General features: G+C 40.4%; 1 protein-coding gene across 1 annotated transcript in view; it reads right to left on the bottom strand.

Moving 5' to 3' along the window:
• CFAP92 (cilia and flagella associated protein 92 (putative)) overlaps window positions 1–26,995 on the bottom strand; it is a 67,909-nt gene that overhangs the window by 20,367 nt on the left and 20,547 nt on the right. Inside the window, exons 7-9 of the mRNA XM_010590160.3 lie at window positions 25,245–25,391; window positions 21,616–21,800; window positions 2,934–3,838 (exon numbers count right to left, since the gene is read on the bottom strand). Of these exons, the coding sequence (XP_010588462.3) occupies window positions 2,934–3,838; window positions 21,616–21,800; window positions 25,245–25,391 (1,237 nt within the window). The remainder of the gene's footprint in view (window positions 1–2,933; window positions 3,839–21,615; window positions 21,801–25,244; window positions 25,392–26,995) is intronic.

Raw genomic sequence — 26,995 nt, 5'->3', positions numbered from 1 at the left:
AAGACGTTCAACATCACCAGCCATTCTTGTTGCCGTCAAGTTGATTCTGACTCATAGTGACACTGTAGGCCAGAGTAGAACTGCCCCATAGGGCTACTACATGCCTATTAGAATAGCTACAATAAAAAATAATAACACCAAATGCTGGTAAGGATGCAAAGAGAATGGATCTCTCACACATTGCTGGTGGGAATGTTAAATGGTACAGCTGCTCTGGAAAACAGTTTGGTAGCTTCTTAAAGAACTAAATGTAAAAATGGGCAAAGGCTATGAACAGTACTTCGCCAAAGAAGACATTCAGGTGGCTAACAGATACATGAGGAAATGCTATCATTTAGCCTTTAGAGAAGTACAAATCAAAACTACAATGAGATGCCGTCTCACCCCAATAAGGCCAGCACTAATCCAAAAAACACAAAATAATAAATGTTGAAGAGGTGGAGAGACTGGAATACTTATACACTGCTGGTGGGAATGTAAAATGGTACGACCACTTTGGAAATCAATTTGGTGCTTCCTTAAAAAGCTAGAAGTATCATATGATCCAGCAGTCCCACTCCTTGGACTATATCCTAGAGAAAGAAGAGCCATCACGTGAATAGACACAGGAACACCCATGTTCATTCAGCGCTGTTCACAACAGCAAAAAGACGGGAATAACCGAGGTCCCCATCAGTGGACAGATGGGTAAACAAATTACAGTATATTCACACAATGGAATACTACACAGCTATAAAGAACAACGTAACCCATGAAACATCTCACGACATGGATGAATCTGGAAGGCATCATGCTGAATGAAATTAGTTAGTTGCAAAAGGGCAAATATTGTATGAGACCACTATTATAAAAACTCAAGTAAAGGTTTAAACACAGGAGAAAACATTCTTTGATGGTTATGAGAGTGGGGAGGGAAAAAAAAAACAAAAAACAAACCCATTGCCATTGAGTTGATTCCGACTCATAGCGACCCTATACGACAGAGTAGAACTGCCCCATACAGTTTCCAAGGAGCGCCTGGCGGATTTGAACTGCCGACCTTTAGGTTAGCAGCCATAGCACTAACTAGATAGTAGGCAAGAATTATGTGAAGGAAAGGACAACACACAATACAGGGGAAGTCAGCACAACTGGACTAAACCAAAAGCTAAGAAGTTTCCTGAACACAAACACTTCGAGGGACAGAGTAGTAGGGGCAGGGGTCTGGGGACCATGGTTTCGGGGGACATCTAGGTCAAAGGCATAACAAAGTTTATTAAAATGTTCTGCATCCCACTTGGGCGAGTGGCTCTGGGGTCTTAAAAGCTTTCGAGCGGCCATCTAGGATGCATCAACTGGTCCTGGCTCACCTGTAGCAAAGGAGAATGAAGAACACCAAAGACACAAGGAAAATGTTAGCCCAAGAGACAAAAGGGGCCATATAAACCAGACTCCATCAGCCTGAGATCGGAAAAACTGCGTGGTTCCCGGCTACCACCAATGACTGCCCTGACAGGGAACACAACAGAGAGTCCCTGACGGAGCAGGAGAACAGTGTGGTGCAGAACTCAAATTCTAGTAAAAAGACCAGACTTAATGGTCTGACTGAGACTAGAGGAACCCCAGAGGACATGGCCCTCAGACTCTCTATTAACCCAGAACTAAAACCATTCCCAAAGCCAACTCTTCAAAGATTAGACTGAACTATAAAACATAAATAATACTTGTGAGGAGTGTGCTTCTTAGTTCAAGTAGATACATGAATTAAATGGGCAGCTTCTGTCCGGAGGTGGGATGAGAAGGCAGAAAGGGATAGGAGCTGGTTGAATGGACAGGGGAATACCAGGGTGGAAAGGGGGAGTGTGCTGCCACATTGTAGGGATTGCAACTAGGGTCACAACAACATGTGTATAAATTTTTGTATGAGATACTAGAGCTGTAAACTTTCACCTACAATAAATAAAAAAACTAAATGTATTCATTTTCTATTGCTGCATAACAAATTACCACAAATTTAGCAGCATAAAACAATTCCTTAGTTCATAGTTATGTAGGTTAAAGTCCAGCACAGTGTGACTGGGTTCTCCGCTCAGGGTCTCACAAGGCTGAAATCCAAGGTGTCAGCCAGACTGAGATCTCTTCTGGGGAACAATCCAGTTCCAAGGTCATGCTTGTTGTTGGCAGAATTCAGTTCCTTGCTGGCTGTCAGCCAGGGGCCACTCAGCTCCTAGAGGCCATCTGCATTCCTTGGCAGCAATGGCACACTGAATCCTTCTTGTGATTCAAATCTCTAGCTTCTTCTGTCTCTGACATGTAGACCAACCAGAGAAAACTCTGCACTTTTAAAGGGCTCACCTTCAAAAGCCCACCTTCCCATCTTAAGGTGAACAGATTTAAGACCTCAATTACATCTGGAAAATGCCTTCACAGAAGCACCTACATTAGTGTTTGATTGAATAACGCGGAGAAGGTGTGTGTACACTAGGGACAGAAACCTTGGGGACCATCTTAGAATTCTCCCTACCACACTAAACATACTCTTGTCACATGATCCAGCAACCTCACTCCTGGGTATTTATCCCAGCAAAATGAGAGCTTATGTCCACACAAAACTCTGTACATGATTGTTCATAGCAGCTTTATTTGTAATACTCAAAATCTGGAAACAACCACATACCATATAATTCACAAGCCTGAGATCAGGACCTATTTTCCTGAGCCACCTTCTCTCTTCTCTATGTCTCTAAATTCTTCACTTCAACCAAAGGCAACTAAATCTTCCTACTGTCAAGTCCAACTTCGGAGCCCTGGTAAATACCCTGCAATATTTTTATACCCGAAGAGGAACTAAATCAACAAGGACGCTAAACTGGGTCTTGGCTTTGAAATATCTCTTCACTCATGGGGTATCCAAACTTCACCACTTTTACTAAAATGCAAAGGAAGCCACCTACCGGCTTTGGTGGCTCTCCCACAGCCGCCTCAAGCCTTGGTCAGCTAAACCTTCCAGAATGAAGAGGTGGATCTTCCCATCCAGCAGGTGGAAACCAGTGAGCACATCCAGGTCCAGCTGGTCCTGGACCTTCACCCGCATCTTAAAAGCTGACAGGATCTGCTGGATGTTTCTGAGAGGGTACGAGTCCAGGTCAAGGGCCTTGGCATTGATCATGGTGATGTCCTGTAGCAGGCTGTGGAGGAGGAAGGTCTTCCTGGAGTCAAACACGAAAATGATGAGGCCAAACTGGGTGCCTACCAGGTCTTGGTCGGGGGCTTCCGTCCTGAAATGCAGTGGCACTGCGAGATCCACTCGCAGCTTGAGGAGGGAGTTGGCCTCCAGGTAGTTGCCCATGGGCATTGGGCCATGCTGGAGATGGTCTGTTGGAACCCGAAACCCCACAACCTTCCTGTTCCTGCTGTCGTGGCCTTGGCCTGTGGGCTTGGGCTTACAGCTGTGGATGGGAACAAAGAGATTCAGGTATGTGTGGCCAAGAAGAAGGTCGGCAAAGCTGACCTGGGCGACCCCGTAAGGATCCCACATCTTGTTGTGGGATTCAAAGGGGTTATTCTCTGTCTGTTTGGGAGAGATGAGGGCCTGAAGGTTGAGGCATGTATCCAGGGGGTCCTCCCCAAACAGGGTGGGCTTCCGGGAATATTCCTCTGACTTGAGGTCACGATCATGAACTTCCACCACCATGGGGGGGCCTGCCAGGTATTCCTTCAGGTCATTGGGGCACAACGCCCCAAGGAGGATGACATTGATGTCCTGGAAGTAAACATGGGTTCCATGGGGCTGCCCCTCTGTCTTGTGAACTGGAGTCTTGTAGAACTGGTACTTGCAGTACACTGGAGTGCACAGCCTCTGTGAAAGAAAAAGGTCACAGCAGGTCACTCAGCTGCCATGGCAGTCACTCTGCCTCTGGTAAGGGGAGGCTCCCAGCTCAGTGAGCTTAAATTTCAGTACCATTCTACTACTTGCAGCCCCTTGAGCCCAAGTCTCCTCATCCACAAACACTGATGAGAGAACCTATGCTCAAGCTCATTACCAGGAATGGAGTGATGTAATGTACATGAAAGCACCAAGATGGTGGCTGGCATAAGTCAGGGGCTCAATAACTATTAATCATTATGTTTTTCCCCCCAAATTGTGACTGCCATGAGGACAGGCCATGTGTCTTTTTCACATCTATATTTCTAGTTCCCAGCCCAAGGCTGGGCACAAAAGAGGTGAAGACAAGTGGTTTATGGAAAATGTTATCCAAATTTCCCAGACGTACATCTGCAGGGTTGGCCCAGGCTCACCTTCAGCATGCTAATAGGCCTCCAAGTTAAAAGTTGCAAAAAGGGGAAGAGGAAAGATTCAGAGGAGCTTGGGGCTGAAGAAGGCCTGGAGAATAAGAACAAAAGTGCAGAAAGCAGGGAAACTTGTATGTTTTAACCTTGGTGCTATGATTTCGTAATTAAAAGTTAACCCTTATAAAAGTTTGTGATCTGAAATTATACTCCAAGTATACATTTTATTTTCCACTGAAGCTGAGAATTTATTTTAAAATAACCTAGGTTGGTGCTTGTCAGTACTTGGAGAAGCAATTAAAAAAATCTCTCTGGAAAAATCCAGTAGCAACCTAGACCTCAAAGAAGTTTCACAGAGAAAGTTCCATTGAACAGAGCTTATAATAAAAATCTCAAAACAACTAAGAAGGAAAGGTTCCCTTAGCAAAATCAGATACACAATGGCTTAAGATATTAGAATGATCAGGTACATAAAACAAGTATACATGATAGCTTTAAAAATAGAATAGTATCATCAAGGTCAAATCTATTGTATTTCTATTTACTGTTGTGTTGTCATTTGCCATCAAGTTGATCCTGACTCGTGATGATCCCATGTGTGCAGAATGTAACTTCTCCATAGGGTTTTCAACGCTGTGACCTTTCAGAAGCCTGTCTTCCGAGGCACCTCTGGATAGGTTTGAACCATCAACTTTTTGGCTAGTAGTTGAGCACTTAACCATTTGGGCCACCCAGGGACCTTTCTATTTACTAGCAATTAATACTTTAAAAATACCATTTATAATAGCATTGAAAACAAACTAGGAAGAAATTAAATAAATAAAATAAAAGATAAGTTTAATTAAATGAAAGAACTGCACACTGAAAACTACAAGACATTATAAACAGAAATTAAAGATGACCTAAATAGAGAAATATCCCATTTTCACAGTCAGAAAAACACAATATTGTTAAGATGTTAATTTTTCTCAAATTGATGTATACGTGAAGTGCAACCCCCATCAAAATCTCAGCAGACTTTCCTGGTAGAAATTAATGTGCTGATCCTAAACTCTATATAGAAATGCAAAGTATCTAGAATAAATAAGACAATCTTGAGAGAGAGAGAGAAAAGAACAAAGGTAGAAGATTGACATTGCCTGATTTCAAGACTTATATTAAAAAAAAAACCTGTTGCAGTCAGGTCATTTCGACTCATAGCGACCCTATAGGACAGAGTAGAATTGCCCCATAAGGTTTCCAAGGAGCATCTGGTGGATTCGAACTGCTGACCTTTTGGTTAGCAGCTGAACTCTTAACCACTATGCCCACCAGGGTTTCCCAAGACTTATATAGCTCTATAGAAATCAAGACAGACAAAGAGATCAATGGAGTATAACAGAAAGTCCAGAAGTAGACCAATACTTAGAGGATCAAAAACTGATATTCAACAAAAGCACCACAATAATTCAATAGAGACAACTCCTGCCTTACACCATATGTAAAAATTAATTCTAGATGGATCATAAAAAAAAAATAGATGTAACGTAAAAGCTAAAATCATATATTTTCCAGAAGAAAATATAGCCTAATATTTTCATGAACTTGGGGTGGGCAAAGATTTCTTTGACAAGATACCCAAAGCACTAATCATAACAAAACTTCATCAGAGACACTATTAAGAAAATTAAAGTCAAGCCCCAGACTGGAAGAAAATGTTTGCAATACATATATATCTGACAAAGGACTTGTATCCAGAGTATTTAAAAAAAAAAAAAAAACACTACAGTAATAAAAAAAAATTTTTTTTTAATAGTAAAAGAGGAGTTTCTAAATTGGTTAAACGAAATAAGCAAGCACATTTCACCCTGTCTATCTTAAAAAAAAAAAATTTTTTTTTTTCTATCTTAATGAATGCAACTAAAAACCCTGGAGAGACTATGGAGCAGCTATCTAAGGACTCTAAAAAGTAAATGGTTGTGTGTGGGTGGATTGGGAGGAAATCAAACGAAGTACAACCAACACAGCAATGAGTTTCCTTGGTTTTGTTTTTATTCTGTATGCCCCAGACTGGAATCAAAAGAAGCCCAAATCCCAAAATTGTGTACCAGCCATGAACAGAGAGAGTTCTAAGAGAAGCCCTCTCTAGTATAGGAGTGGGAGGGGACAGAAAGAGTGGAGGATAATCTGTTTTTTTCTCTCTTGGTCCTGTCCTCAGGCAAGTTAACTTTCCAAAGATGCAGTCTGGTGGCAATGGCAGCAGCTGAACAGATACCACAAAACCTGAGAAACTGGAATTCTCTCTGGCCAAAGGAATTGTAGTCCAAGGAGTGTGGGAGTAATCCCCATTGCAGTTCTATATATATCTTTTCATAACTTGTTCTCAAAGACAGACCCAGTCATGGGAAGTGCATATTAGAGTGGGAATATTAAAATTACATCTTTCTAGCCAGAGGACCATGAAGGGGGCTCCCTAGAAGCTGAAGAGTATGGAGGAGATTGGGAGAAGAAGGGAACTCAAGAAAGGGATCCTATAAAGTTGTGTATAAACTCATGAGCTTATTTATGAACTGTGCATGTATGGATTTGACCTTAAACAGCACTATCAGAGGCATTGAGAACTGTACTACAGAATAGACCACTGCTCAGATCTCAGACTAGTCCCTGTGTGGTGCACATGCAGGACAGATCTGAATAGCACTACAAAATCTTTGACAACTGACATTGGAACTACAGCCCACAGAAGATGGGTCGCAACTTCCAGCTTGATTCTAACTGGAATAATTGTCTACTAAAACAAAAAAGCCAACATTCTCCATAGAATTTAAACAAGACCTAGAGTCTTGTAACAAAACATTCAAAATGTCTAAGATACAATCCAAAATTGCCTGATATAAAAAGAACCAAGAAAGTCTAATTATTAAGGAGGAAAGACAATCAACATATGTGAACTGTGGGATAACTCAGATAATGGAATTGTTGGACAAGGGCTTTAAAGCTGCTATTATAACCATGTGGAAGAAGTTAACAGTGAACATACTTGAAAAATATGGAAAGACAGCTGGTCTCAGTGAAGAAATAGAAACTATATAGAAGAGACAAATGGAAATTTTAGAACAGAAAAATATAAAAACATAAATAAAAAATTCACTGGATGGAACAAATAACAGAATGAAGATGGCAAAGGAAAGATTAAGTGAACTTGAAAATAGATCAAAAGAAAATAGGCCATCTGAACACACAAAGAAAAAAAAAGATTGAAAATAAAATGTAGACAGAGCCCCAGGAACCTGTGGGGCAATATTAAAAGGTCTTACATTCATATCATCAGAGTCCCAGAAGGAGAGAAGAAAAAGTGAGATGCAGAAAAAAAATATTTGCAGACATAATGGCTCAGACTTTCAGACAGGTGGAGCAAGATGGCAGCATAAGCAGCTGCATGCTCCCATCTTCCCACAAAAACAAACAAACAAAAAGCAGAAACTGGCAGGATCAGTGGTGTCAGAACTCTGGAAACTAGTCAAAGGGTTATAGCAATAAGCAAACACTGAATCAAGAAAAAGACAGTATATAAATGGTAGGAAAGTTTCAGTTTTCTACCCACACCCTCCCTGGGTCAGTGTGACTGTCTTAAAGCAGTGACTGTGACCTACATTCTCAAAAAGAAGTTTGGTCTTTGGCTCTAAGCAGAGCAGACTTTAGAAGTAAATTACTGCATGTGTCTATTATAACTTGTCTGGGGGTGGCCTAAAAGACTGAAGCAAGGTGTTTGTCTTGGTTTGGCTTGTCTCAGAATTGGCACAGGGATGAGGGGCAACAGGCAGTGACCTAGGGCTATGACTGCCTATAGCAGCCAGGGGCTGAAAAGGGCCATAAAGGCATACAGTAAGCTGGAAAGAGAGGCTGGGGAGAGAGTTCCTTTTGGAAATTAAGACTTTCAAAAGCACCATGAATATAGGGGAATTGAGAAAGCCACATGCGAGACCAGGGTAAGATGCATGTACAGAAATTACCTGAGAAGACCCTGTGCTTTCATTTTGGGGATACCTAGGCTCATTGCAATTCTGGCTAAGTGTTGAATGAGAGCCTAAGCATAAAGCCAATTTGCAAAGACTGGGACAGGTTTTTGGTAACATTTTGTTTTCTTTTGTTGTGTTTTTTTTTCCCCATCCCTGGCATTAGAGAAAATCTTTGCCAAAACATTACCTGAACTCAAGCTAAGAAATAGAATCTCCAGTATACACATGTCCAGAAAGGTAATCTTTGCAAAAATAGTTAGGGAAAGTCACTAAACAAATGGACTGCTACAGCCTTCAACAATCATAAAAAAAAAAAAAAAAGCAAAACCCAGGGAAGGGGAAGAATATGATTTCCAAACCTACCACATTATAATACTCAAATGTCCTGGTTTCAACAACAACAGCAAAAATCACACAAAAAAAGAAACAAGAACACATGAGGAATGTGCTTCTTAGTTCAATCAACTACATGAGACCAAATGGGCAGCTCCTGTCCAAAAGCAAGATGAGAAGGCAGGAAGAGATAGAAACTGGTCAAATGGACACAGGGAACCCAGGGTGGAAAGGGGGAGTATGCTGTTACATTGTGGGGATTGCAACCAATGCCACAAAACAATATGTTTATAAATTTTCTGAATGAGAAAAAAGAAAAAGAAACAAGAAAGGCTGACCCACTTACAATAACAAAATAAAGTGACAAAAACTATCCTTATAAGGGACTTACTAGACAGGCTTTAAAACAATAGTATTAAATATGCTCAAGAGCTAAAGAAAATAAGAATAAAGAACTAAAGAAAATCCAGAAAACAATACAGGGACAAATGAGACTATGAATAAAGAGATAAAAATTTTAAAAAGGAACCAAACAGAAACATGGGAACTGAAAAGTACAATTGCTGAAATGAAAAATTCATTGGAAGAATCTGTTAGCAGATTTGAGTTAGCAGAAAAAAGAATCAGTGAACCTTAAGATAGGACAATTGAAGTTACTTAATCTGAAGAGCAAAAAGGAAAGAAAATAAAGAAATGTGAACAGAACCTAGAGGACTTGTGGGATACCACCAAGTGGATCAACATATGTATTATGGGGATTAAAGAAGGAGAAGAGAGAAAGGGGTAGAAAGACTATCTGAAGAAATAGTGGCTGAATACTTCCCAAATCTCATGAAAAACATGAGTCTACATATCCAAGAAGCTCAACAAACTCCAAGTAAGATAAACCCAGAGATCCACACTCAGATACATTATAATCAAGCTCTTGAAAACCAAAGACAAAATCTTGAAAGCAGCAAGACAGAAGTGAATTGTTACATACAAAGGAAACCTAATTAGGTTAAGCACGAATTTCTCCTCAGAAATCATGGAGGCCAGAAGGCAGTGGGGTTACATATTTAAAGTGCTGAAAGAATTCTATATACAGCCAAACTGTCCTTCAAAAATGAGTGTGAGATTAAGACATTCCCAGATAAACAAAAGCCGAGGGAGTTCATTAGCACTAGACCCTGCAAGAAATGCTAAAGAGAGTTCTTAAGGTTAAAAAAAAAAGGCACTAAACAGTAACTTGAAGCTCTATGAACTAAGAAAAGGTCTCCAGTAAAGGTAATTCCATGGGTAAATACAAAGGCCAATTTTATGCTATTTTTGGTTTGTAACTCTATTTGCTATGTCCTACATGATTTAAAATATAAATGCATATAAAAATCATTATAAATTTATGTTATTGGGCACACAATGGTTGAAGATGAATTTGTAGGGAGGAGCAGTATAGGAACAGTTTTTGTATGTTATTGAAGTTAAGTTGGTATTCATTTAAACTGCATTGGTATAAATTTAGAATTTTAAATGTGATCCCAATGGTAACCACCAAAAATATTTAAATATATATATATATATATATATATATATATACACAAAAGGAAATGAGAAGGGAATCAAAATGGTTCACCACAAAAATCAACTAAACCAAAAGTAGGTAGTATTAGAGGATATGTTTAATTGATTTTTAATAGTGTAACATATTTATTCCCTTTCAACGATATGCTATCTACAAGAGAACCACTTTAGATCCAACAACTCTGGTAGGTTGAAGGTGAAAGGACAGAATAAATATTCCATGTAAATAGTAGTCAAAGAGAGTGGGGGTGGCTATAGTAATATCAGACTTAAGTGAGTATCTGTTACAAGAGACAAAGAAGCACATTACATAATGATGAATGTGTCAATACATCAAGATATAAAAATTGTAGATATGTATGCACCTCATAAGAGCCAAAAAATATATAAAGCAAACACTGACAGAATTGAAGGGAGAAATAGTTCTACAATAATAGCTGGAGACTTCAATATACCATCAATAATAAAGTATCTACACAGAAGATCAATAAGGAAATACAGGACTTGAACAACACTATAAATCAACTAGACCTAGCAAATGTATATAGAGCACTCCACCCAACAACACCAGAATACACATTATTCTCCAGTGTACTTGGATCATTCTCCAGGAGAAGCTAACGTTAAATCACAAAACAAGTCTCAATATACTTTAGAAGAACGAAGTCATAGAAAGTATCTCCTCCAACCACAATGGAATGAAATTAAAAATCAATAGCAGAAGGAAAACTGGAAATTTACAAATATGTGGAAATTAAACAATGGACTCTTAAACATCCAATGAATCAAAGAAGAAATCACAAGGGAAATTAGAATATGCCTAGAGACAAATGAAAATGAAAACACAACATACCAAAACTTGTGGGATGCAGCAAAAGCAGAGCTCAGAGGGAAAATTTATAGCTGTAAATGCATACAATGAAAAAGATCTTAAATCAATAATCTAATTTTACACTTTGAGGAACTAGAAAAAGAAGAATAAATTAAGCCCAGAGACATCAGAAGGGAGGAAATAATAAAGATTAGAGCAGAGAGAAATGAAATAGGGAACAGAAAAACAGTAGAGAAAATCAACAAAACCAGAAGTTGGTTCTTTGAAAAGATCAATAAAATAGACATACCTTTAGCTAGACTGATAAGAAAAAATGCAAAGAGAAAATATTAAAATAATAAATGAAACTGGGACATTACTACCAACCCCACAGAAATAAAAAAGATTCTAAGGAGGCGGGGCCAAGATGGTGGACTAGGTGGACGCTACCGCGGATCCCTCTTGCAACAAAGACTTGGAAAAACAAGTGACTCGATCACATACATAACAATCTACGAACCCTGAACAACAAACATAGATTTAGAGACGGAGAACAAACAAATACGGGGAGGCAGTGATTGTTTTCAGAGCCTGGAGCCAGTGTACCAGTCAGGTGACCTTCAGCGCCCGATTTGGGGCAGAGCCCAGGGGGGCAGACAGCACAAACAAGGGGCCCAGCCCTGGCCCCCGAACTCATTCCGGGAGGGGGCCCAGCCAGTTCATGCTGGCGGCGTGGCGACGCAGCCAGTGGGAGAAGTCCCCGGGAGGCAGTGACTGGTCTTGGAGCAGGGAGAGCAGCGTCCCAGCCGGGGAGCCGTCCCGCCGGCATTTTGACAGGGCGCGGGCACGGCATAAGCGCAGGGAGCTGCTCCACGCCCCTGAACTAACCCCGGGAGGGGGCCCAGCCAGTTCGCGCGGGCGGCGTGGCGACGCGGCCGGTGGGGGAGGTCCCCGGGGGGCAGCGACTTGTCTTGGAGTGGGGAAAGCGGCGTCCCAGCTGGGATGCGCAGTCGCGGCGCAGGCACAGGGAGCTGCTCCGCTCGCCTGAGCTGACCCGGGGGGGGCCCATCCGGTTCTCGGAGGCGGCGCGGTGACGCGGCTGGCGGGATGGGGAGTCCCCAGGAGGCAGCGACTGATTTTGGAGTCGGGAGTGCACCGTCCCAGTAGGGGAACCTTGACATTGGGCGTGGGGCTGGCAGCGGAGGATCTGACCATGACTCCAGCGGGCCAGACCCCCCGGGGGCAATCTCCACACAGCCAGCACACATAGGCGACGCGCCCCGTGGAAATCTCAGATATAACAGTCATTCCAAGCAAGACAAGCAACTCTGGCTATATTCTGAGGTGCTACCCTCCTATCTCTCTGATCCCTCCCCCACCCTCCCCAGGCGGCTTCATTAACATCCGAATAGCCTGAGCCAGAGGGAGAACTCTGATAGGGATCTGACTGCATTTTTTTTTTTAGCGGATTTTCTGGAAAAACTAGTTTCCCAGTGATGGCTCGGAGACAGCAGTCCATATCAAACCACATAAAGAAGCAGACCATGACAGCTTCTCCAACCCCCCAAACAAAAGAATCAAAATCTTTCCCAAAAAAGTATACAATCCTGGAATTATCAGATACAGAATATAAAAAACTAATTTACAGAATGCTTCAAAACATCACAAATGAAATAAGGCAAACTGCAGAAAAAGCCAAGGAACACACTGATAAAACTGTTGAAGAACTCAAAAAGATTATTCAAGAACATAGTGGAAAAATTAATAAGTTGCAAGAATCCACAGAGAGACAGCATGTAGAAATCCAAAAGATTAACAATAAAATTACAGAATTAGACAACGCAATAGGAAGTCAGAGAAGCAGACTCGAGCAATTAGAATGTAGACTGGGACATCTGGAGGACCAGGGAATCAACACCAACATAGCTGAAAAAAAATCAGATAAAAGAATTAAAAAAAATGAAGAAACCCTAAGAATCATGTGGGACTCTACCAAGAAGGATAACTTGCAGGTGATTGGAGTCCCAGAACAGAGAGGGGGGACAGAAAACACAGAGAAAATACTTGAAGAACTCCTGACACAAAACTTCCCTGACATCATGAAAGACGAAAGGATATCTATCCAAGATGCTCATCGAACCCCATTTAAGATTGATCCAAAAAGAAAAACACCAAGACATATTATCATCAAACTCGCCAAAACCAAAGATAAACAGAAAATTTTAAAAGCAGCCAGGGAGAAAAGAAAGGTTTCCTTCAAGGGAGAATCAAGAAGAATAAGTTCAGACTACTCAACAGAAACCATGCAGGCAAGAAGGGAATGGGACGACATATACAGGGCACTGAAGGAGAAAAACTGCCAGCCAAGGATCATATATCCAGCAAAACTCTCTCTGAAATATGAAGGCGAAATTAAGATATTTACAGATAAACACAAGTTTAGAGAATTTGCAAAAACCAAGCCAAAGCTACAAGAAATACTAAAGGATATTGTTTGGTCAGAAAACCAATAATATCAGATACCAGCACAATACAAGGTCACAAAACAGAACGTCCTGATATCAACTCAAATAGGGAAATCACAAAAACAAACAAATTAAGATTAATTAAAAATAATAATAATAATAATACACATAACAGGGAACCATGGAAGTCAATAGGTAAAAGATCACAATAATCAAAAAGAGGGACTAAATACAGGAGGCATTGAACTGCCAGATGGAGAGTGATACAAAGCGATACAGAACGATACAAGTTAGGTATTTACTTAGAAAAATAGGGATAAATAATAAGGTAACCACAAAAAGGTATAACAACTCTATAACTCAAGATAAAAGCCAAGAAAAACATAACAACTCAACTAACATAAAGTCAAACACTATGAAAATGAGGATCTCACAATTTACTAAGAAAAACGTCTCAGCACAAAAAAGTATGTGGAAAAATGAAATTGCCAACAACACACATGAAAAGGCATCAAAATGACAGCACTAAAAACTTATTTATCTATAATTACGCTGAATGTAAATGGACTAAATGCACCAATAAAGAGACAGAGAGTCACGGACTGGATAAAGAAACACGATCCATCTATATGCTGCCTATAAGAGACACACCTTAGACTTAGAGACACAAGCAAACTAAAACTCAAAGGATGGAAAAAAATATATCAAGCAAACAATAAGCAAAAAAGAAGAGGAGTAGCAATATTAATTTCTGACAAAATAGACTTTAGACTTAAATCCACCACAAAGGATAAAGAAGGACACTACATAATGAAAAAAGGGACAATTGATCAGGAAGACATAACCATATTAAATATTTATGCACCCAATGACAGGGCTGCAAGATACATAAATCAAATTTTAACAGAATTGAAAAGTGAGATAGACACCTCCACATTTATAGTAGGAGACTTCAACACACCACTTTCGGAGAAGGACAGGACATCCAGTAAGAAGCTCAATAGAGACACGGAAGACCTAATTACAACAATCAACCAACTTGACCTCAGTGACTTATACAGAACTCTCCACCCAACTGCTGCAAAATATACTTTTTTTTCTAGCGCACATGGAACATTCTCTAGAATAGACCACATATTAGGTCATAAAACAAACCTTTGCAGAGTCCAAAACATCGAAATATTACAAAGCATCTTCTCAGACCACAAGGCAATAAAACTAGAAATCAATAACAGAAAAACTAGGGAAAAGAAATCAAATACTTGGAAAATGAACAATACCCTCCTGAAAAAAGACTGGGTTATAGAAGACATCAAGGAGGGAATAAGGAAATTCATAGAAAGCAACGAGAATGAAAATACTTCCTATCAAAACCTCTGGGACACAGCAAAAGCAGTGCTCAGAGGCCAATTTATATCGATAAATGCACACATACAAAAAGAAGAAAGAGCCAAAAGCAGAGAACTGTCCCTACAACTTGAACAAATAGAAAGTGAGCAACAAAAGAACCCATCAGGCACCAGAAGAAAACAAATAATAAAAATTAGAGCTGAACTAAATGAATTAGAGAACAGAAAAACAATCGAAAGAATTAACAAAGCCAAAAGCTGGTTCTTTGAAAAAATTAACAAAATTGATAAACCATTGGCTAGACAGACTAAAGAAATACAGGAAAGGAAACAAATAACCCGAATAAGAAACGGGAAGGACCACATCACAACAGAACCAAATGAAATTAAAAGAATCATTTCAGATTACTACGAAAAATTGTACTCTAACAAATTTGCAAACCTAGAAGAGATGGATGAATTCCTGGAAAAACACTACCTACCTAAACTAACACATTCAGAAGTAGAACAACTAAATAGACCCATAACAAAAAAAGAGATTGAAACGGTAATCAAAAAACTTCCAACAACAAAAAGCCCTGGCCCGGACGGCTTCACTGCAGAGTTCTACCAAACTTTCAGAGAAGAGTTAACACCACTACTACTGAAGGTATTTCAAAGCATAGAAAATGACGGAATACTACCCAACTCATTCTATGAAGCCACCATCTCCCTGATACCAAAACCAGGTAAAGACATTACAAAAAAAGAAAATTACAGACCTATATCCCTCATGAACATAGATGCAAAAATCCTCAACAAAATTCTAGCCAATAGAATCCAACAACACATCAAAAAAATAATTCACCCTGATCAAGTGGGATTTATACCAGGTATGCAAGGCTGGTTTAATAGCAGAAAAACGATTAATGTAATCCATCACATAAATAAAACAAAAGATAAAAACCATATGATCTTATCAATTGATGCAGAAAAGGCATTTGACAAAGTCCAACACCCATTTATGATAAAAACTCTTACCAAAATAGGAATTGAAGGAAAATTCCTCAACATAACAAAGGGCATCTATGCAAAGCCAACAGCCAATATCACTCTAAATGTAGAGAACCTGAAAGCATTTCCCTTGAGAACGGGAACCAGACAAGGATGCCCTTTATCACCGCTTTTATTCAACATCGTGCTAGAAGTCCTAGCCAGGGCAATTAGGCTAGACAAAGAAATAAAGGGTATCCGGATTGGCAAGGAAGAAGTAAAGTTATCACTATTTGCAGATGACATGATCTTATACACAGAAAACCCTAAGGAATCCTCCAGAAAACTACTGAAACTAATAGAAGAGTTTGGCAGAGTCTCAGGTTATAAAATAAACATACAAAAATCACTTGGATTCCTCTACATCAACAAAAAGAACACCGAAGAGGAAATAACCAAATCAATACCATTCACAGTAGCCCCCAAGAAGATAAAATACTTAGGAATAAATCTTACCAAGGATGTAAAAGACCTATACAAAGAAAACTACAAAGCTCTTCTACAAGAAATTCAAAAGGACATAATTAAGTGGAAAAACATACCTTGCTCATGGATAGGAAGACTTAACATAGTAAAAATGTCTGTTCTACCAAAAGCCATCTATACATTTAACGCACTTCCGATCCAAATTCCAATGTCATATTTTAAGGGGATAGAGAAACAAATCACCAATTTCATATGGAAGGGAAAGAAGCCCCAGATAAGCAAAGCATTACTGAAAAAGAAGAAGAAAGTGGGAGGCCTCACTCTACCTGATTTCAGAACCTATTATACAGCCACAGTAGTCAAAACAGTCTGGTACTGGTACAACAACAGGCACATAGACCAATGGAACAGAATTGAGAACCTAGATATAAATCCATCCACGTATGAGCAGCTGATATTTGACAAAGGACCAGTGTCAGTTAATTGTGGAAAAGATAGTCTTTTTACAAATGGTGCTGGCATAACTGGATATCCATTTGCAAAAGAATGAAACAGGACCCATACCTCACACCATGCACAAAAACTAACTCCAAGTGGATCAAAGACCTAAACATAAAGACTAAAACGATAAAGATCATGGAAGAAAAAATAGGGACAACCCTAGGAGCCCTAATACAAGGCATAAACAGAATACAAAACATTACCAAAAATGATGAAGAGAAACCCGATAACTGGGAGCTCCTAAAAATCAAACACCTATGCTCATCTAAAGACTTCACCAAAAGAGTAAAAAGACCACCTACAGATTGGGAAAGAATTTTCAGCTATGGCATCTCCGACCAGCGCCTGATCTCTAAAATCTACATGATTCTGTCAAAACTCAACCACAAAAGACAAACAACCCAATCAAGAAGTGGGCAAAGGATATGAACACACATTTCACTAAAGAAGATATTCAGGCAGCCAACAGATACATGAGAAAATGCTCTTGATCATTAGCCATTAGAGAAATGCAAATTAAAACTACGATGAGATTCCATCTCACTCCAACAAGGCTGGCATTAATCCAAAAAACACAAAATAATAAATGTTGGAGAGGCTGCGGAGAGATTGGAACTCTCATACACTGCTGGTGGGAATGTCAAATGGTACAACCACTTTGGAAATCTATCTGGGGTTATCTTAAACAGTTAGAAATGGAACTACCATACAACCCAGAAATCCCACTCCTCGGAATATACCCTAGAGATACAAGAGCCTTCACACAAACAGATATATGCACACCCATGTTTATTGCAGCTCTGTTTACAACAGCAAAAAGCTGGAAGCAACCAAGGTGTCCATCAATGGATGAATGGTTAAATAAATTGTGGTATATTCACACAATGGAATACTACGCATCGATAAACAGTGACGAATCTGTGAAACATTTCACAACATGGAGGAACCTGGAAGGCATTATGCTGAGCGAAATTAGTCAGAGGCAAAAGGACAAATATTGTATAAGACCACTATTATAAGATCTTGAGAAATAGTAAAAACTGAGAAGAACACATACTTTTGTGGTTACGAAGGGGGGAGGGAGGGAGGGAGAGGGGTTTTTTATTGATTAATCAGTAGATAAGAACTGCTTTGGGTGAAGGGAAAGACAACACTCAATACATGGAAGGTCAGCTCAATTGGACTGGACCAAAAGCAAAGAAGTTTCCGGAATAAAATGAATGCTTCAAAGGTCAGCAGAGCAAGGGCGGGGATCTGGGGAACATGGTTTGAGGGGACTTCTAAGTCAATTAGCGAAATAATTCTATTATGAAAACATTCTGCATCCCACTTTGAAATGTGGCATCTGGGGTCTTAAATGCTAACAAGCGGCCATCTAAGATGCATCAATTGGTCTCAACCCACCTGGAGCAAAGGAAAATGAAGAACACCAAGGTCACACGACAACTAAGAGCCCAAGAGACAGAAAGGGCCACATGAACCAGAGACTTACATCATCCTGAGACCAGAAGAACCAGTTGGTGCCCGGCCACAATCGATGACTGCCCTGACAGGGAGCACAACCAAGAACCCCTGAGGGAGCAGGAGATCAGTGGGATGCAGACCCCAAATTCTCATGAAACGACCATACTTAATGGTCTGACTGAGAGTAGAGGAATCCCGGCGGCCATGCCCCCCAGACCTTCTGTTGGCACAGGACAGGAACCATCCCCGAAGACAACTCATCAGACATGAAAGGGACTGGTCAGCGGATGGGAGAGAGATGATGATGAAGAGTGAGCTAATTATATCAGGTGGACACTTGAGAGTGTGTTGGCAACTGTTGTCTGGAGGGGGGATGGGGGGATAGAGAGGGAAGCTGGCAAAATTGTCAGGAAAGGAGAGACTGAAAGGGCTGACTCAATAGGGGGAGAGCAAGTGGGAGTAGGGAGTAAAATGTATGTAAGCTTGTATGTGACAGACTGATTGGATTTGTAAACGTTCACTTGAAGCTTAATAAAAGTTAAAAAAAAAAAAAAGATTCTAAGAGAATACTATGAACAACTGTAATATCTAAATAATTAGATAATGTAGATGAAATGACCCAAGGTGTTTTTTGAAGGCTAGCATGTACCAAAAGTCCAGACTCCCAGAAGGAAAACAGGTGTGCAGCATAAACCATATTTTTTGCATAAACACGTAAGGCATAGTGATCCACTCTTATCACAGAATGGTTGGAACTCCCCTGAAATGCAAATTCCCGTATGCTAGTCAAGGCCAAGCTTGCAAGCAGACCTTTTAAGTATAGTAGTCTAAGGCCTGCTATATTAACTCTTTTGTGCACACCTGGTATAAAAATAAACAGGGAAGAAAAAGTATCAAAAAAAAAATTAGAAGGCCAATCCAGGAGATTCAACATCTAAATAACAGGAGTTCTAAAAAGAAGAAAGAAAAGGAGGAAATAGTTAAATAATTCAAGACAATTTCCCAGAATTGAAGGACATAGTCTGAAAAGGCTCACTGGTTCCTCCAGACTGATGGATAAAATACACCCACAGTCTTCCAGTCCTGGGCCAAGATAGGATAGACACACTTCTCCTTATTTCTCCTGCTGAGTACAGCTAAAAACCCTGGGCATTATATATAAAACAAACATAAGAAGACTCTGAAAGATGGAGAGAAGAAGCATCCAAAGAACAAGATATGGTGAGTTCCTTCAGATTTTTATTTGGACTGGATATTGGAGAAGCCAACAATTGAGAAATGCAAATGGCAGCAGGCAGAAAAAAGCCTCAAGAAAAGCCAGCTTTCTCCAAACAACCAACCAATAAAGGGACAATCTAGCAAGACAGAAAACTTTTAGATAATTAACCACCCAACCTTAAACACTATGGAAAAAACACAGCCTTATCCTCACCCCCTTAAGCAAAGGCCAAATTGGGAGCCTGGACTTCCACTCTTGTCTGGCTGTAACAAGCTGCCCCTTGCTACCCCCCTCACTGAGATGGTATCAGAAAAGCTCAAGTAGGAAGCTAGGACTTCCATTCTTCCCCAGTGGTAACAAACCACCCTCCTCCCACAGTGTCAGTGGAGGCCAGGAATGAAGGAGAAGTAAAGACATCTCAGACAAGGGAAAACTAACTGACCCTAAAAAAAATGGTTAAAGGAAGTTCTTGAAACAGAAAGGAAATGATAAAAGAAGAAATCTTAGAACATAAGAAAGGAAGAAAGAACAATGGAAAGAGAAAAATTATGGGTAAATACAATACACTTTCCTGTTCTTCTTGAGTTTTCTGAATTATGTTTGACAGTTGAAGCAAAAACTATAACATCGTCTGATGTGTTTTCAGTATATGTAGAGGAAGTATCTAAGACAATTATAAATGAGGGAAGGTAGAGAAATTTAATAGAAGGTAAGGTTTCTACACTTCACTCTAACTGATAAAATGTCAACATAAGTAGAGCGTTATAAGTTATGTAAGCATAATACAATTACTAGAGCAACCACTAAAAATCTATACAAAGACATATACTCTAAAATACTATAAAAAAAAAATCAAAATGGTATTCTAAAATTTGCTTAAGTAACCCACAGGAAAGCAGGAAAAAGAAAACAGAGGAAACACACAGAAAACAAAAAATGAAATGGCAGACTAAAGCCATAGCAGATCAATAATTACATTAAATGTAAATGGTCTAAAATACACAGCTAGAAGAAATTGGCAGAGTAAATAAAGAAACATGATTCAACTTTATGCAAGGGCATTATAATGAGTGAAAAAAAAAAGCCAATCTCAAAAGGTCAAATACTGGATGTTTCCATTTATATAACATTCTCAAATCGACAAAATTATACAGATGGAGAATAAATTAGTGGTTATCAGGAGTTAGAAATTGTGGGACTGTAAAAGGATAGCATAAGGGAGACGTGGTGATGGAATACTTCTGTAACTTGATTGCAGTGATAGTTACATAAATGTACACATGTGACAAAATGGCATACAGCTAAACACACATGTTGTACCAATGTCACTTTTCTGGTTTGACATTATACCGTAGTTATGTAAGATGTAACCACTGAGGGAAACGGGGTGAAGGGTACATAGGCCCTCTTTGCAAATTCCTGTGATTCTAAAATTATTCATATACATATATTAAATAGAAATATATGTATATATCTATATCAAGACACATCATTAAGCAGTTTCAGAAGACAAAATGAAGGTTCTACAAGGTTTGAGAGAAGGTATAGGGATGAGACTGCTTCAGACTTCTGAACAGAAACACAGAACATAAAATGGTGATGGAATAATGCCTTCAGAGCTCTGAAGGAAATTGATTTTTAACCTACAATTCTATCCCCAGCCAAACTATCAATGAAGTATGAGGGTAGAATAAAGCTGTTTTCAGACATACGTTATCTCAAAAAAATTATCTGCCATCAATCTTTTCTCAAGAACCTGCTAGAGACATCCTCCATCAAAACTGAGAGCAAACAAAGCAAGAAGACGTAGAACCCAGGAGACACAGATCAAACTGAAAGAACGAAAAGAGAATCCCCAAGATAAACATAAATGCTGAAACTGGTTGGTTCAAAATGAGTAAACATCTACGTGAGCACTGCTGCTGTAACAAGAAAGCCTAGGGACTTCTTTTGAAGGGAGGATGGTCACCTACATTTGAAGAGCACACGTGGTGTAGTGAAGAGACCTTGGACATGGTAGCTCCTAATCCTAGGACTCTCTTTCATATCTTGCTGTGAGATTCTAAGTGGTAAAGTAGTGATGATAATCACACTTTCCACATAGTGCCATTGGGAGTATTAGAGATGATGTGTACTGGGCAGCTGGCTGAGAAGAGGAACTCTTAACTTTTCTGGCTTATATTCTTACCTCTAGTTCATGAATGGGCACAGGTTGTGATGGAAGGCAGGAAGCACACTTGATCTTTATGATCAGGGGGTTTAATTCCTGCCTTTGTTCTTCATTCATGATAGGTACCTCTGTTTGTAAAGTCAAAAAACAATCTAAAATGCTGGCAGTCCTCTCATTGCCACGACTCACAACAGTCTGCCATCCTGTGGGAGAAATATACACAGCATTAGGCCTTAACTCATGACAGCCCCAAGACAAGCACCGAAGGGTCAAGTAACCTGAACAGGGCCAATGATAAAATTACAACGAAAAGAGGAAAACTTAAAAAAAAAAAAAATGAATTGGGAGAAGTTTACAGACACCATGCTATACACCAGTGTTTTTCAAACTGAGGTCCTACAAGTTCTGTAAAAAACTCGTTGCCATCAAGTCAATTCTGACTCATCTGCAAAGAGGTTTTGTATGGGAAGGTGTCAGGGACACTGCCTAACAGATACTCAAGAAGATCAGTTCTTCTCCTTTCAAAATACTTGTAAATATATTTCCAAAGCACACAAGAGCTAAGTCACTCACACTCAGAAAGTGGAGTCACTTCTAAAACAAGCCATGGCCTAGTGCGTGCCACAGACATCAGGGCAGGCTAGGAGCATGCAGCAGGGTGCCCTTCTAGGGCAAACTCCCTGCTCTCGCTTACTCTCTTAAACAAAACCGCCTCATTAAGGCCATAGCTAATTGTGATTTTCTTTTTATAACTTTGTAATCCTTTTCATATCAAAGACTGCTCATGTTAGAAGAAATCCCTGTGGAAATTCAGAGAGATGGCAGCCATTATTCCAGAGCAGGGTTCTTGGCCTTGGCACTATGGACATTTGGGAGCAGATAATTCTCTGTCATGGGGACTGTCCTGGGCTTTGTGGGGTGTTTAGCAGCAACCCTGTCCTCTACCCAGTTGATGCCAGTAGCACCCTCCTCCCCGAGGTGTGACAACTAAAAATGTCTCCATACATTACCAAATGTCCCCTGGGAGCAAAATCACTGGATTGAGATCCCCTGTTCCAGAGTCGTGGGAGGAAAATGTAGCAGTCTGCTTCTGTAAGGATGCAGTTCTACTCTGTCCTATAGGGTTGCTATAAGTTGAAATCAACTCAATGGCAACAGGTTTTTGGTTTGGTTGCAAAGTAAGGGAAAAGGTGGGAGGGAACAGGCACTGTACCTACAATTGCCACACGTTATCCTGAGCTAATGTTATCCAGTCCTCAGAACAGCCCTGTGTGGTCGCTATCATCGGTGCTTTATAAACGGAGGAACTGAAGCTCAGAGATATTAAGTAATCATCCAAGGCCTCTTGGCTAATAAGCTGTGGAACCAGGATCCGAACCAATCCTGCCTGGCCAAGCTTACCCCTCTGCTCTATGCCATACCACCTCCTTTCAAAGTAAGAGCCACTCCAAACACAGAATCTAAGTAGAATCTTATCGGGTTACTGGTCAACCAATATTTACTACTAAGATAGACAAGATCTATGGCCTAATTTGAAACCGAAGATGATTACCAAAAACAATTATTCTGGTTTTAGAATAGATAACTGATGCTACCATTTTAGGGCAAGAATGAGCATACAATTGGCCCACTATGCTGAGGTCACTCTTGGTTTATGCCAATAAACTATGTCTACAGTATAAGGTGGCACAGTGGTTGAGAGATGTGGCTACTAACCAAAAGGTCAGCAGTTCGAATCCACCAGCCACTCCTTGGAAACTCTGTGGGGAAGTTCTACTGTGTCCTAGAGGGTCGCTGTGAGTGGGAATTAACTCGACGGCAACAGGTACAGTATAAGGGAGGTGGTTTATCTTTCTGTTTTCCTGGTTAGAGGCCCAGTCCTCTGCATCTCACCCAATGAAATGTCCTGGCAGGAGCAGCTCCCACCTCCACACTGACCAGCTCTCGAGTCCTACGGTGTGCAAAGTTCTGTGCTAAGCAGTCTACGCACATTATCTCATGTGATCCTTACAACAACCCTCTGAGGTGGAAATTATCACCCCTGTTTTACAGATGAGAAAACTGAGACCTAGAGAAAGCAGGGAACTTGCTGGTAAGTGACTGAGTCAAGATTCAAAGTGTGGCTGTCAGCACTGCTCTTGCACTAACTGCCATATTACACAGCCAGCATAGCACGGGTTAAAGTAGAAGGGAGGCTGGACACCGTCAGTTTCACCCTGCTGGGAATAGTCACACACAGCAGGCTGAGACAATCCTTACTCGGGCAGCAAAACTAAGAAGCAACGTTAACCCAGACCCACAGCGGGGCAGGTCACACACAGCTCACCCACCGAAGGACCACCGATTCCTCTCCGGGATTCAAGGACTAAGGAGACATCTTACCAAAGACTTTTGCTCAAAGCAATGCACGCAACAGTTGTGTGGGAGCCTGGTACTTGTGGAGCACAGCATGTGAATGGGCAGAGATCCCTGTGAAAATGTACTCACTTCTCTAGAAGAGACTGAACGCTACGAGAAAATTAAGGCAGTCAGAAAGGACCAACTTTAGGTGAAAGCTGGTTTTCAAAACTCGGTTTAAAAATGAAAACTAAAAAGCTAATAGTATTTCCTCAAAATGTATCGACATCAGCCCAAAGGCTTGTGAAGATTATGGTTTTCCCGACCCCTGTGGAACTGAACGCGACACTGTTCACTTTTTGGGGTTTGGCTCCCAATTCTACAAAAGCTTTTTTCCATCTCAGAAAAGACCAAAGTCTACGGTTCTGCAGAATGGCCAGTAGAGGGAGCACATTCAACATGATGGTCAAAAAATGGAAGAGGCTTGAGAGGATTTTCTCGAAAAAGAAAAAAAAAAGTTTTTTTTTTAAACCTTACGCTTTTCTTTTTTTAAACAGCCACATAATGTTACCCAAAATATATTCTAAGCTCTCCACCATCAAAATATATGGATAGAATAAATATCTATTCATTATTTACCAAAATGTAGAAAACCTAGTTTATAAATTGTGGTAGATTTTATAAAGCAAAAGAATTAAAATTCTGTTCTGACACTGAGCTGTGTGGCCTTGGGCAAGTTACTTAACTTCTCTGAGGTTTTGTTTCCTCACTGAAAAAATGATGACAATGATTACTTCCCCGCTCCCAATACCACCTCCACCACAAGTTTATTGAGAAGATCAGAGTTTGATGAGAAGTAAATTATTTGGCATATGTAAGGTGCCTGGCACCTAACAGATGCTCAGTAAAAACTGGTTCCCTTTCCTCAGTCCCTTTACTAGATTCCTTTGGAAAAAATATGTAGTAAATATTTATAAAAATCAGCATCTTATTTAGCAAACAAAATTACCACATTTGTTATTCTCACAGGTTTACTTGAACCTTGGAATCAGACAGACCTGAGCTCCGATCCTGGCTTCATACTTACTAGTTGTGTGATCTTGTACAACTTATTTAAAACCTCTCTGTGCCTCCACTTCTTCCTCTGTAAAATAGAGACAATTATACCCCCTCCCCCACTGCCTTGAGGTTGCTGTGAGGATGAAATAAAGCAACCAGAACAAGGGCTCAGTCACCGTGAGCATCCCGTTTATGGAAACCCGGCCTCCTGTGACAAGACAACAGTACTGCTGGGGTGTGGGGTTAGCTACCGGCAAGGAGTGGCATCACTGCCAGCTGGATGGAGAAGACACCCTGCTTCCAGTAGCCTGTCAGTTTGGAATCACCTTCCTCTTCTATTTTCGATTGCTTCCTTCTCTTCTGGATCTTCTTTTTCATGTCAGAATCTTTCCTTTTAACTGTGAAATCAGAGAAGGAAAGAAACATTAGTAGGTCTTCTCCTAGCTGGCACACAGGATGTGCACATGCTGCAGAGATGAAGAAAGGTTCCATAAGCTCTCGCAGGCGAGGCTGCTCTTTGACCTGCTGCCCCTTCCCAGCAACCAGAAGAGGTGCCAACAGTCCAGAACAGACCAGTTCTTAGGTGGATGCAGGAGTGTTCTGAACCCCCAGCTCTGCTGGTACCCAAGAATGTGGGCAGAGGGAACTAAGGCTGCCACTATAACAACAATGCCACAAGGTCCTGAAAGTTCTCCTCTGAGTAGCTCTTAGCCAGTGTATGGTTAAAGTCTGGACTTTGGAGTTGAACAATCAGAGTTCCTGAACTAGCTCTAACTCTTGTACTGTGTGACACTGGGAAAGAACCCCAACCATTTTGAGCCTTAGTTACCTCCTCTGTTGAACACGGGCAACAGCACCTGCCTCCCAGGGTGTTGAAAAGAGGAAGTGAACAAAGGTACATAAAATGACATATAATGATGTGTGCAAAGAGCTGGAGATGGAAAACCAAAAGGGAAGAACATGCTCAGTGTTTCTCAAGCTGAAAGAACTGAAGAAAAAATTCAAGCCTCGAGTTGCAATAGTGAAGGATTCTATGGGGAAAATATTAAATGACACAGGAAACATCAAAAGAAGATGGAAGGAATACACAGAGTCATTATACCAAAAAGAATTAGTCGATGTTCAATCATTTCAAGAGGTGGCATATGATCAGGAACTGACAATACTGAAGGAAGAAGTCCAAGCTGCTCTGAAGGCATTGGCGATAAACAAGGCTCCAGGAATTGATGGAATATCAACTGAGATGTTTCAACAAACGGATGCAGCACTGGAGGTGCTCACTCGTCTATGTCAAGAAATATGGAAGACAGCTTCCTGGCCAACTGACTGGAAGAGATCCATATTTATGCCTATTCCCAAGAAAGGTGATCCAACCAAATGTGGAAATTATAGAACAATATCATTAATATCACATGCAAGCAAAATTTTGCTGAAGATCATTCAAAAACGGCTGCAGCAGCATATCGACAGGGAACTGCCAGAAATTCAGGCCGGTTTCAGAAGAGGACATGGAACCAGGGATATCATTGCTGATGTCAGATGGATCCTGGGTGAAAGCAGAGAATACCAGAAGGATGTTTACCTGTGTTTTATTGACTATGCAAAGGCATCCTACTGTGTGGATCATAACAAATTATGGATAACATTGGGAAGAATGGGAATTCCAGAACACTTAATTGTGCTCATGAGGAACCTTTACATAGATCAAGAGGCAGTTGTTTGAACAGAACAAGGGGATACTGATTGGTTTAAAGTCAGGAAAGGTGTGCGTCAGGGTTGTATTCTTTCACCATACCTATTCAATCTGTACTCTGAGCAAATAATCCGAGAAGAAGAACGGGACATCAGGATTGGAGAAAGACTCATTAACAACCTGCGTTATGCAGATGACACAACCTTGCTTACTAAAAGTGGAGAGGACTTGAAGCACTTACTAATGAAGATCAAAGACCACAGCCTTCAGTATGGATTGCACCTCAACATAAAGAAAACAAAAATCCTC

Source organism: Loxodonta africana, chromosome 22, assembly GCF_030014295.1.
Source record: "Loxodonta africana isolate mLoxAfr1 chromosome 22, mLoxAfr1.hap2, whole genome shotgun sequence".
Classification (NCBI taxonomy): Eukaryota; Metazoa; Chordata; class Mammalia; order Proboscidea; family Elephantidae; genus Loxodonta; species Loxodonta africana.
Note: the sequence above shows the minus strand (reverse complement) of the source record. Positions and strands in the feature narration are given on the sequence as shown.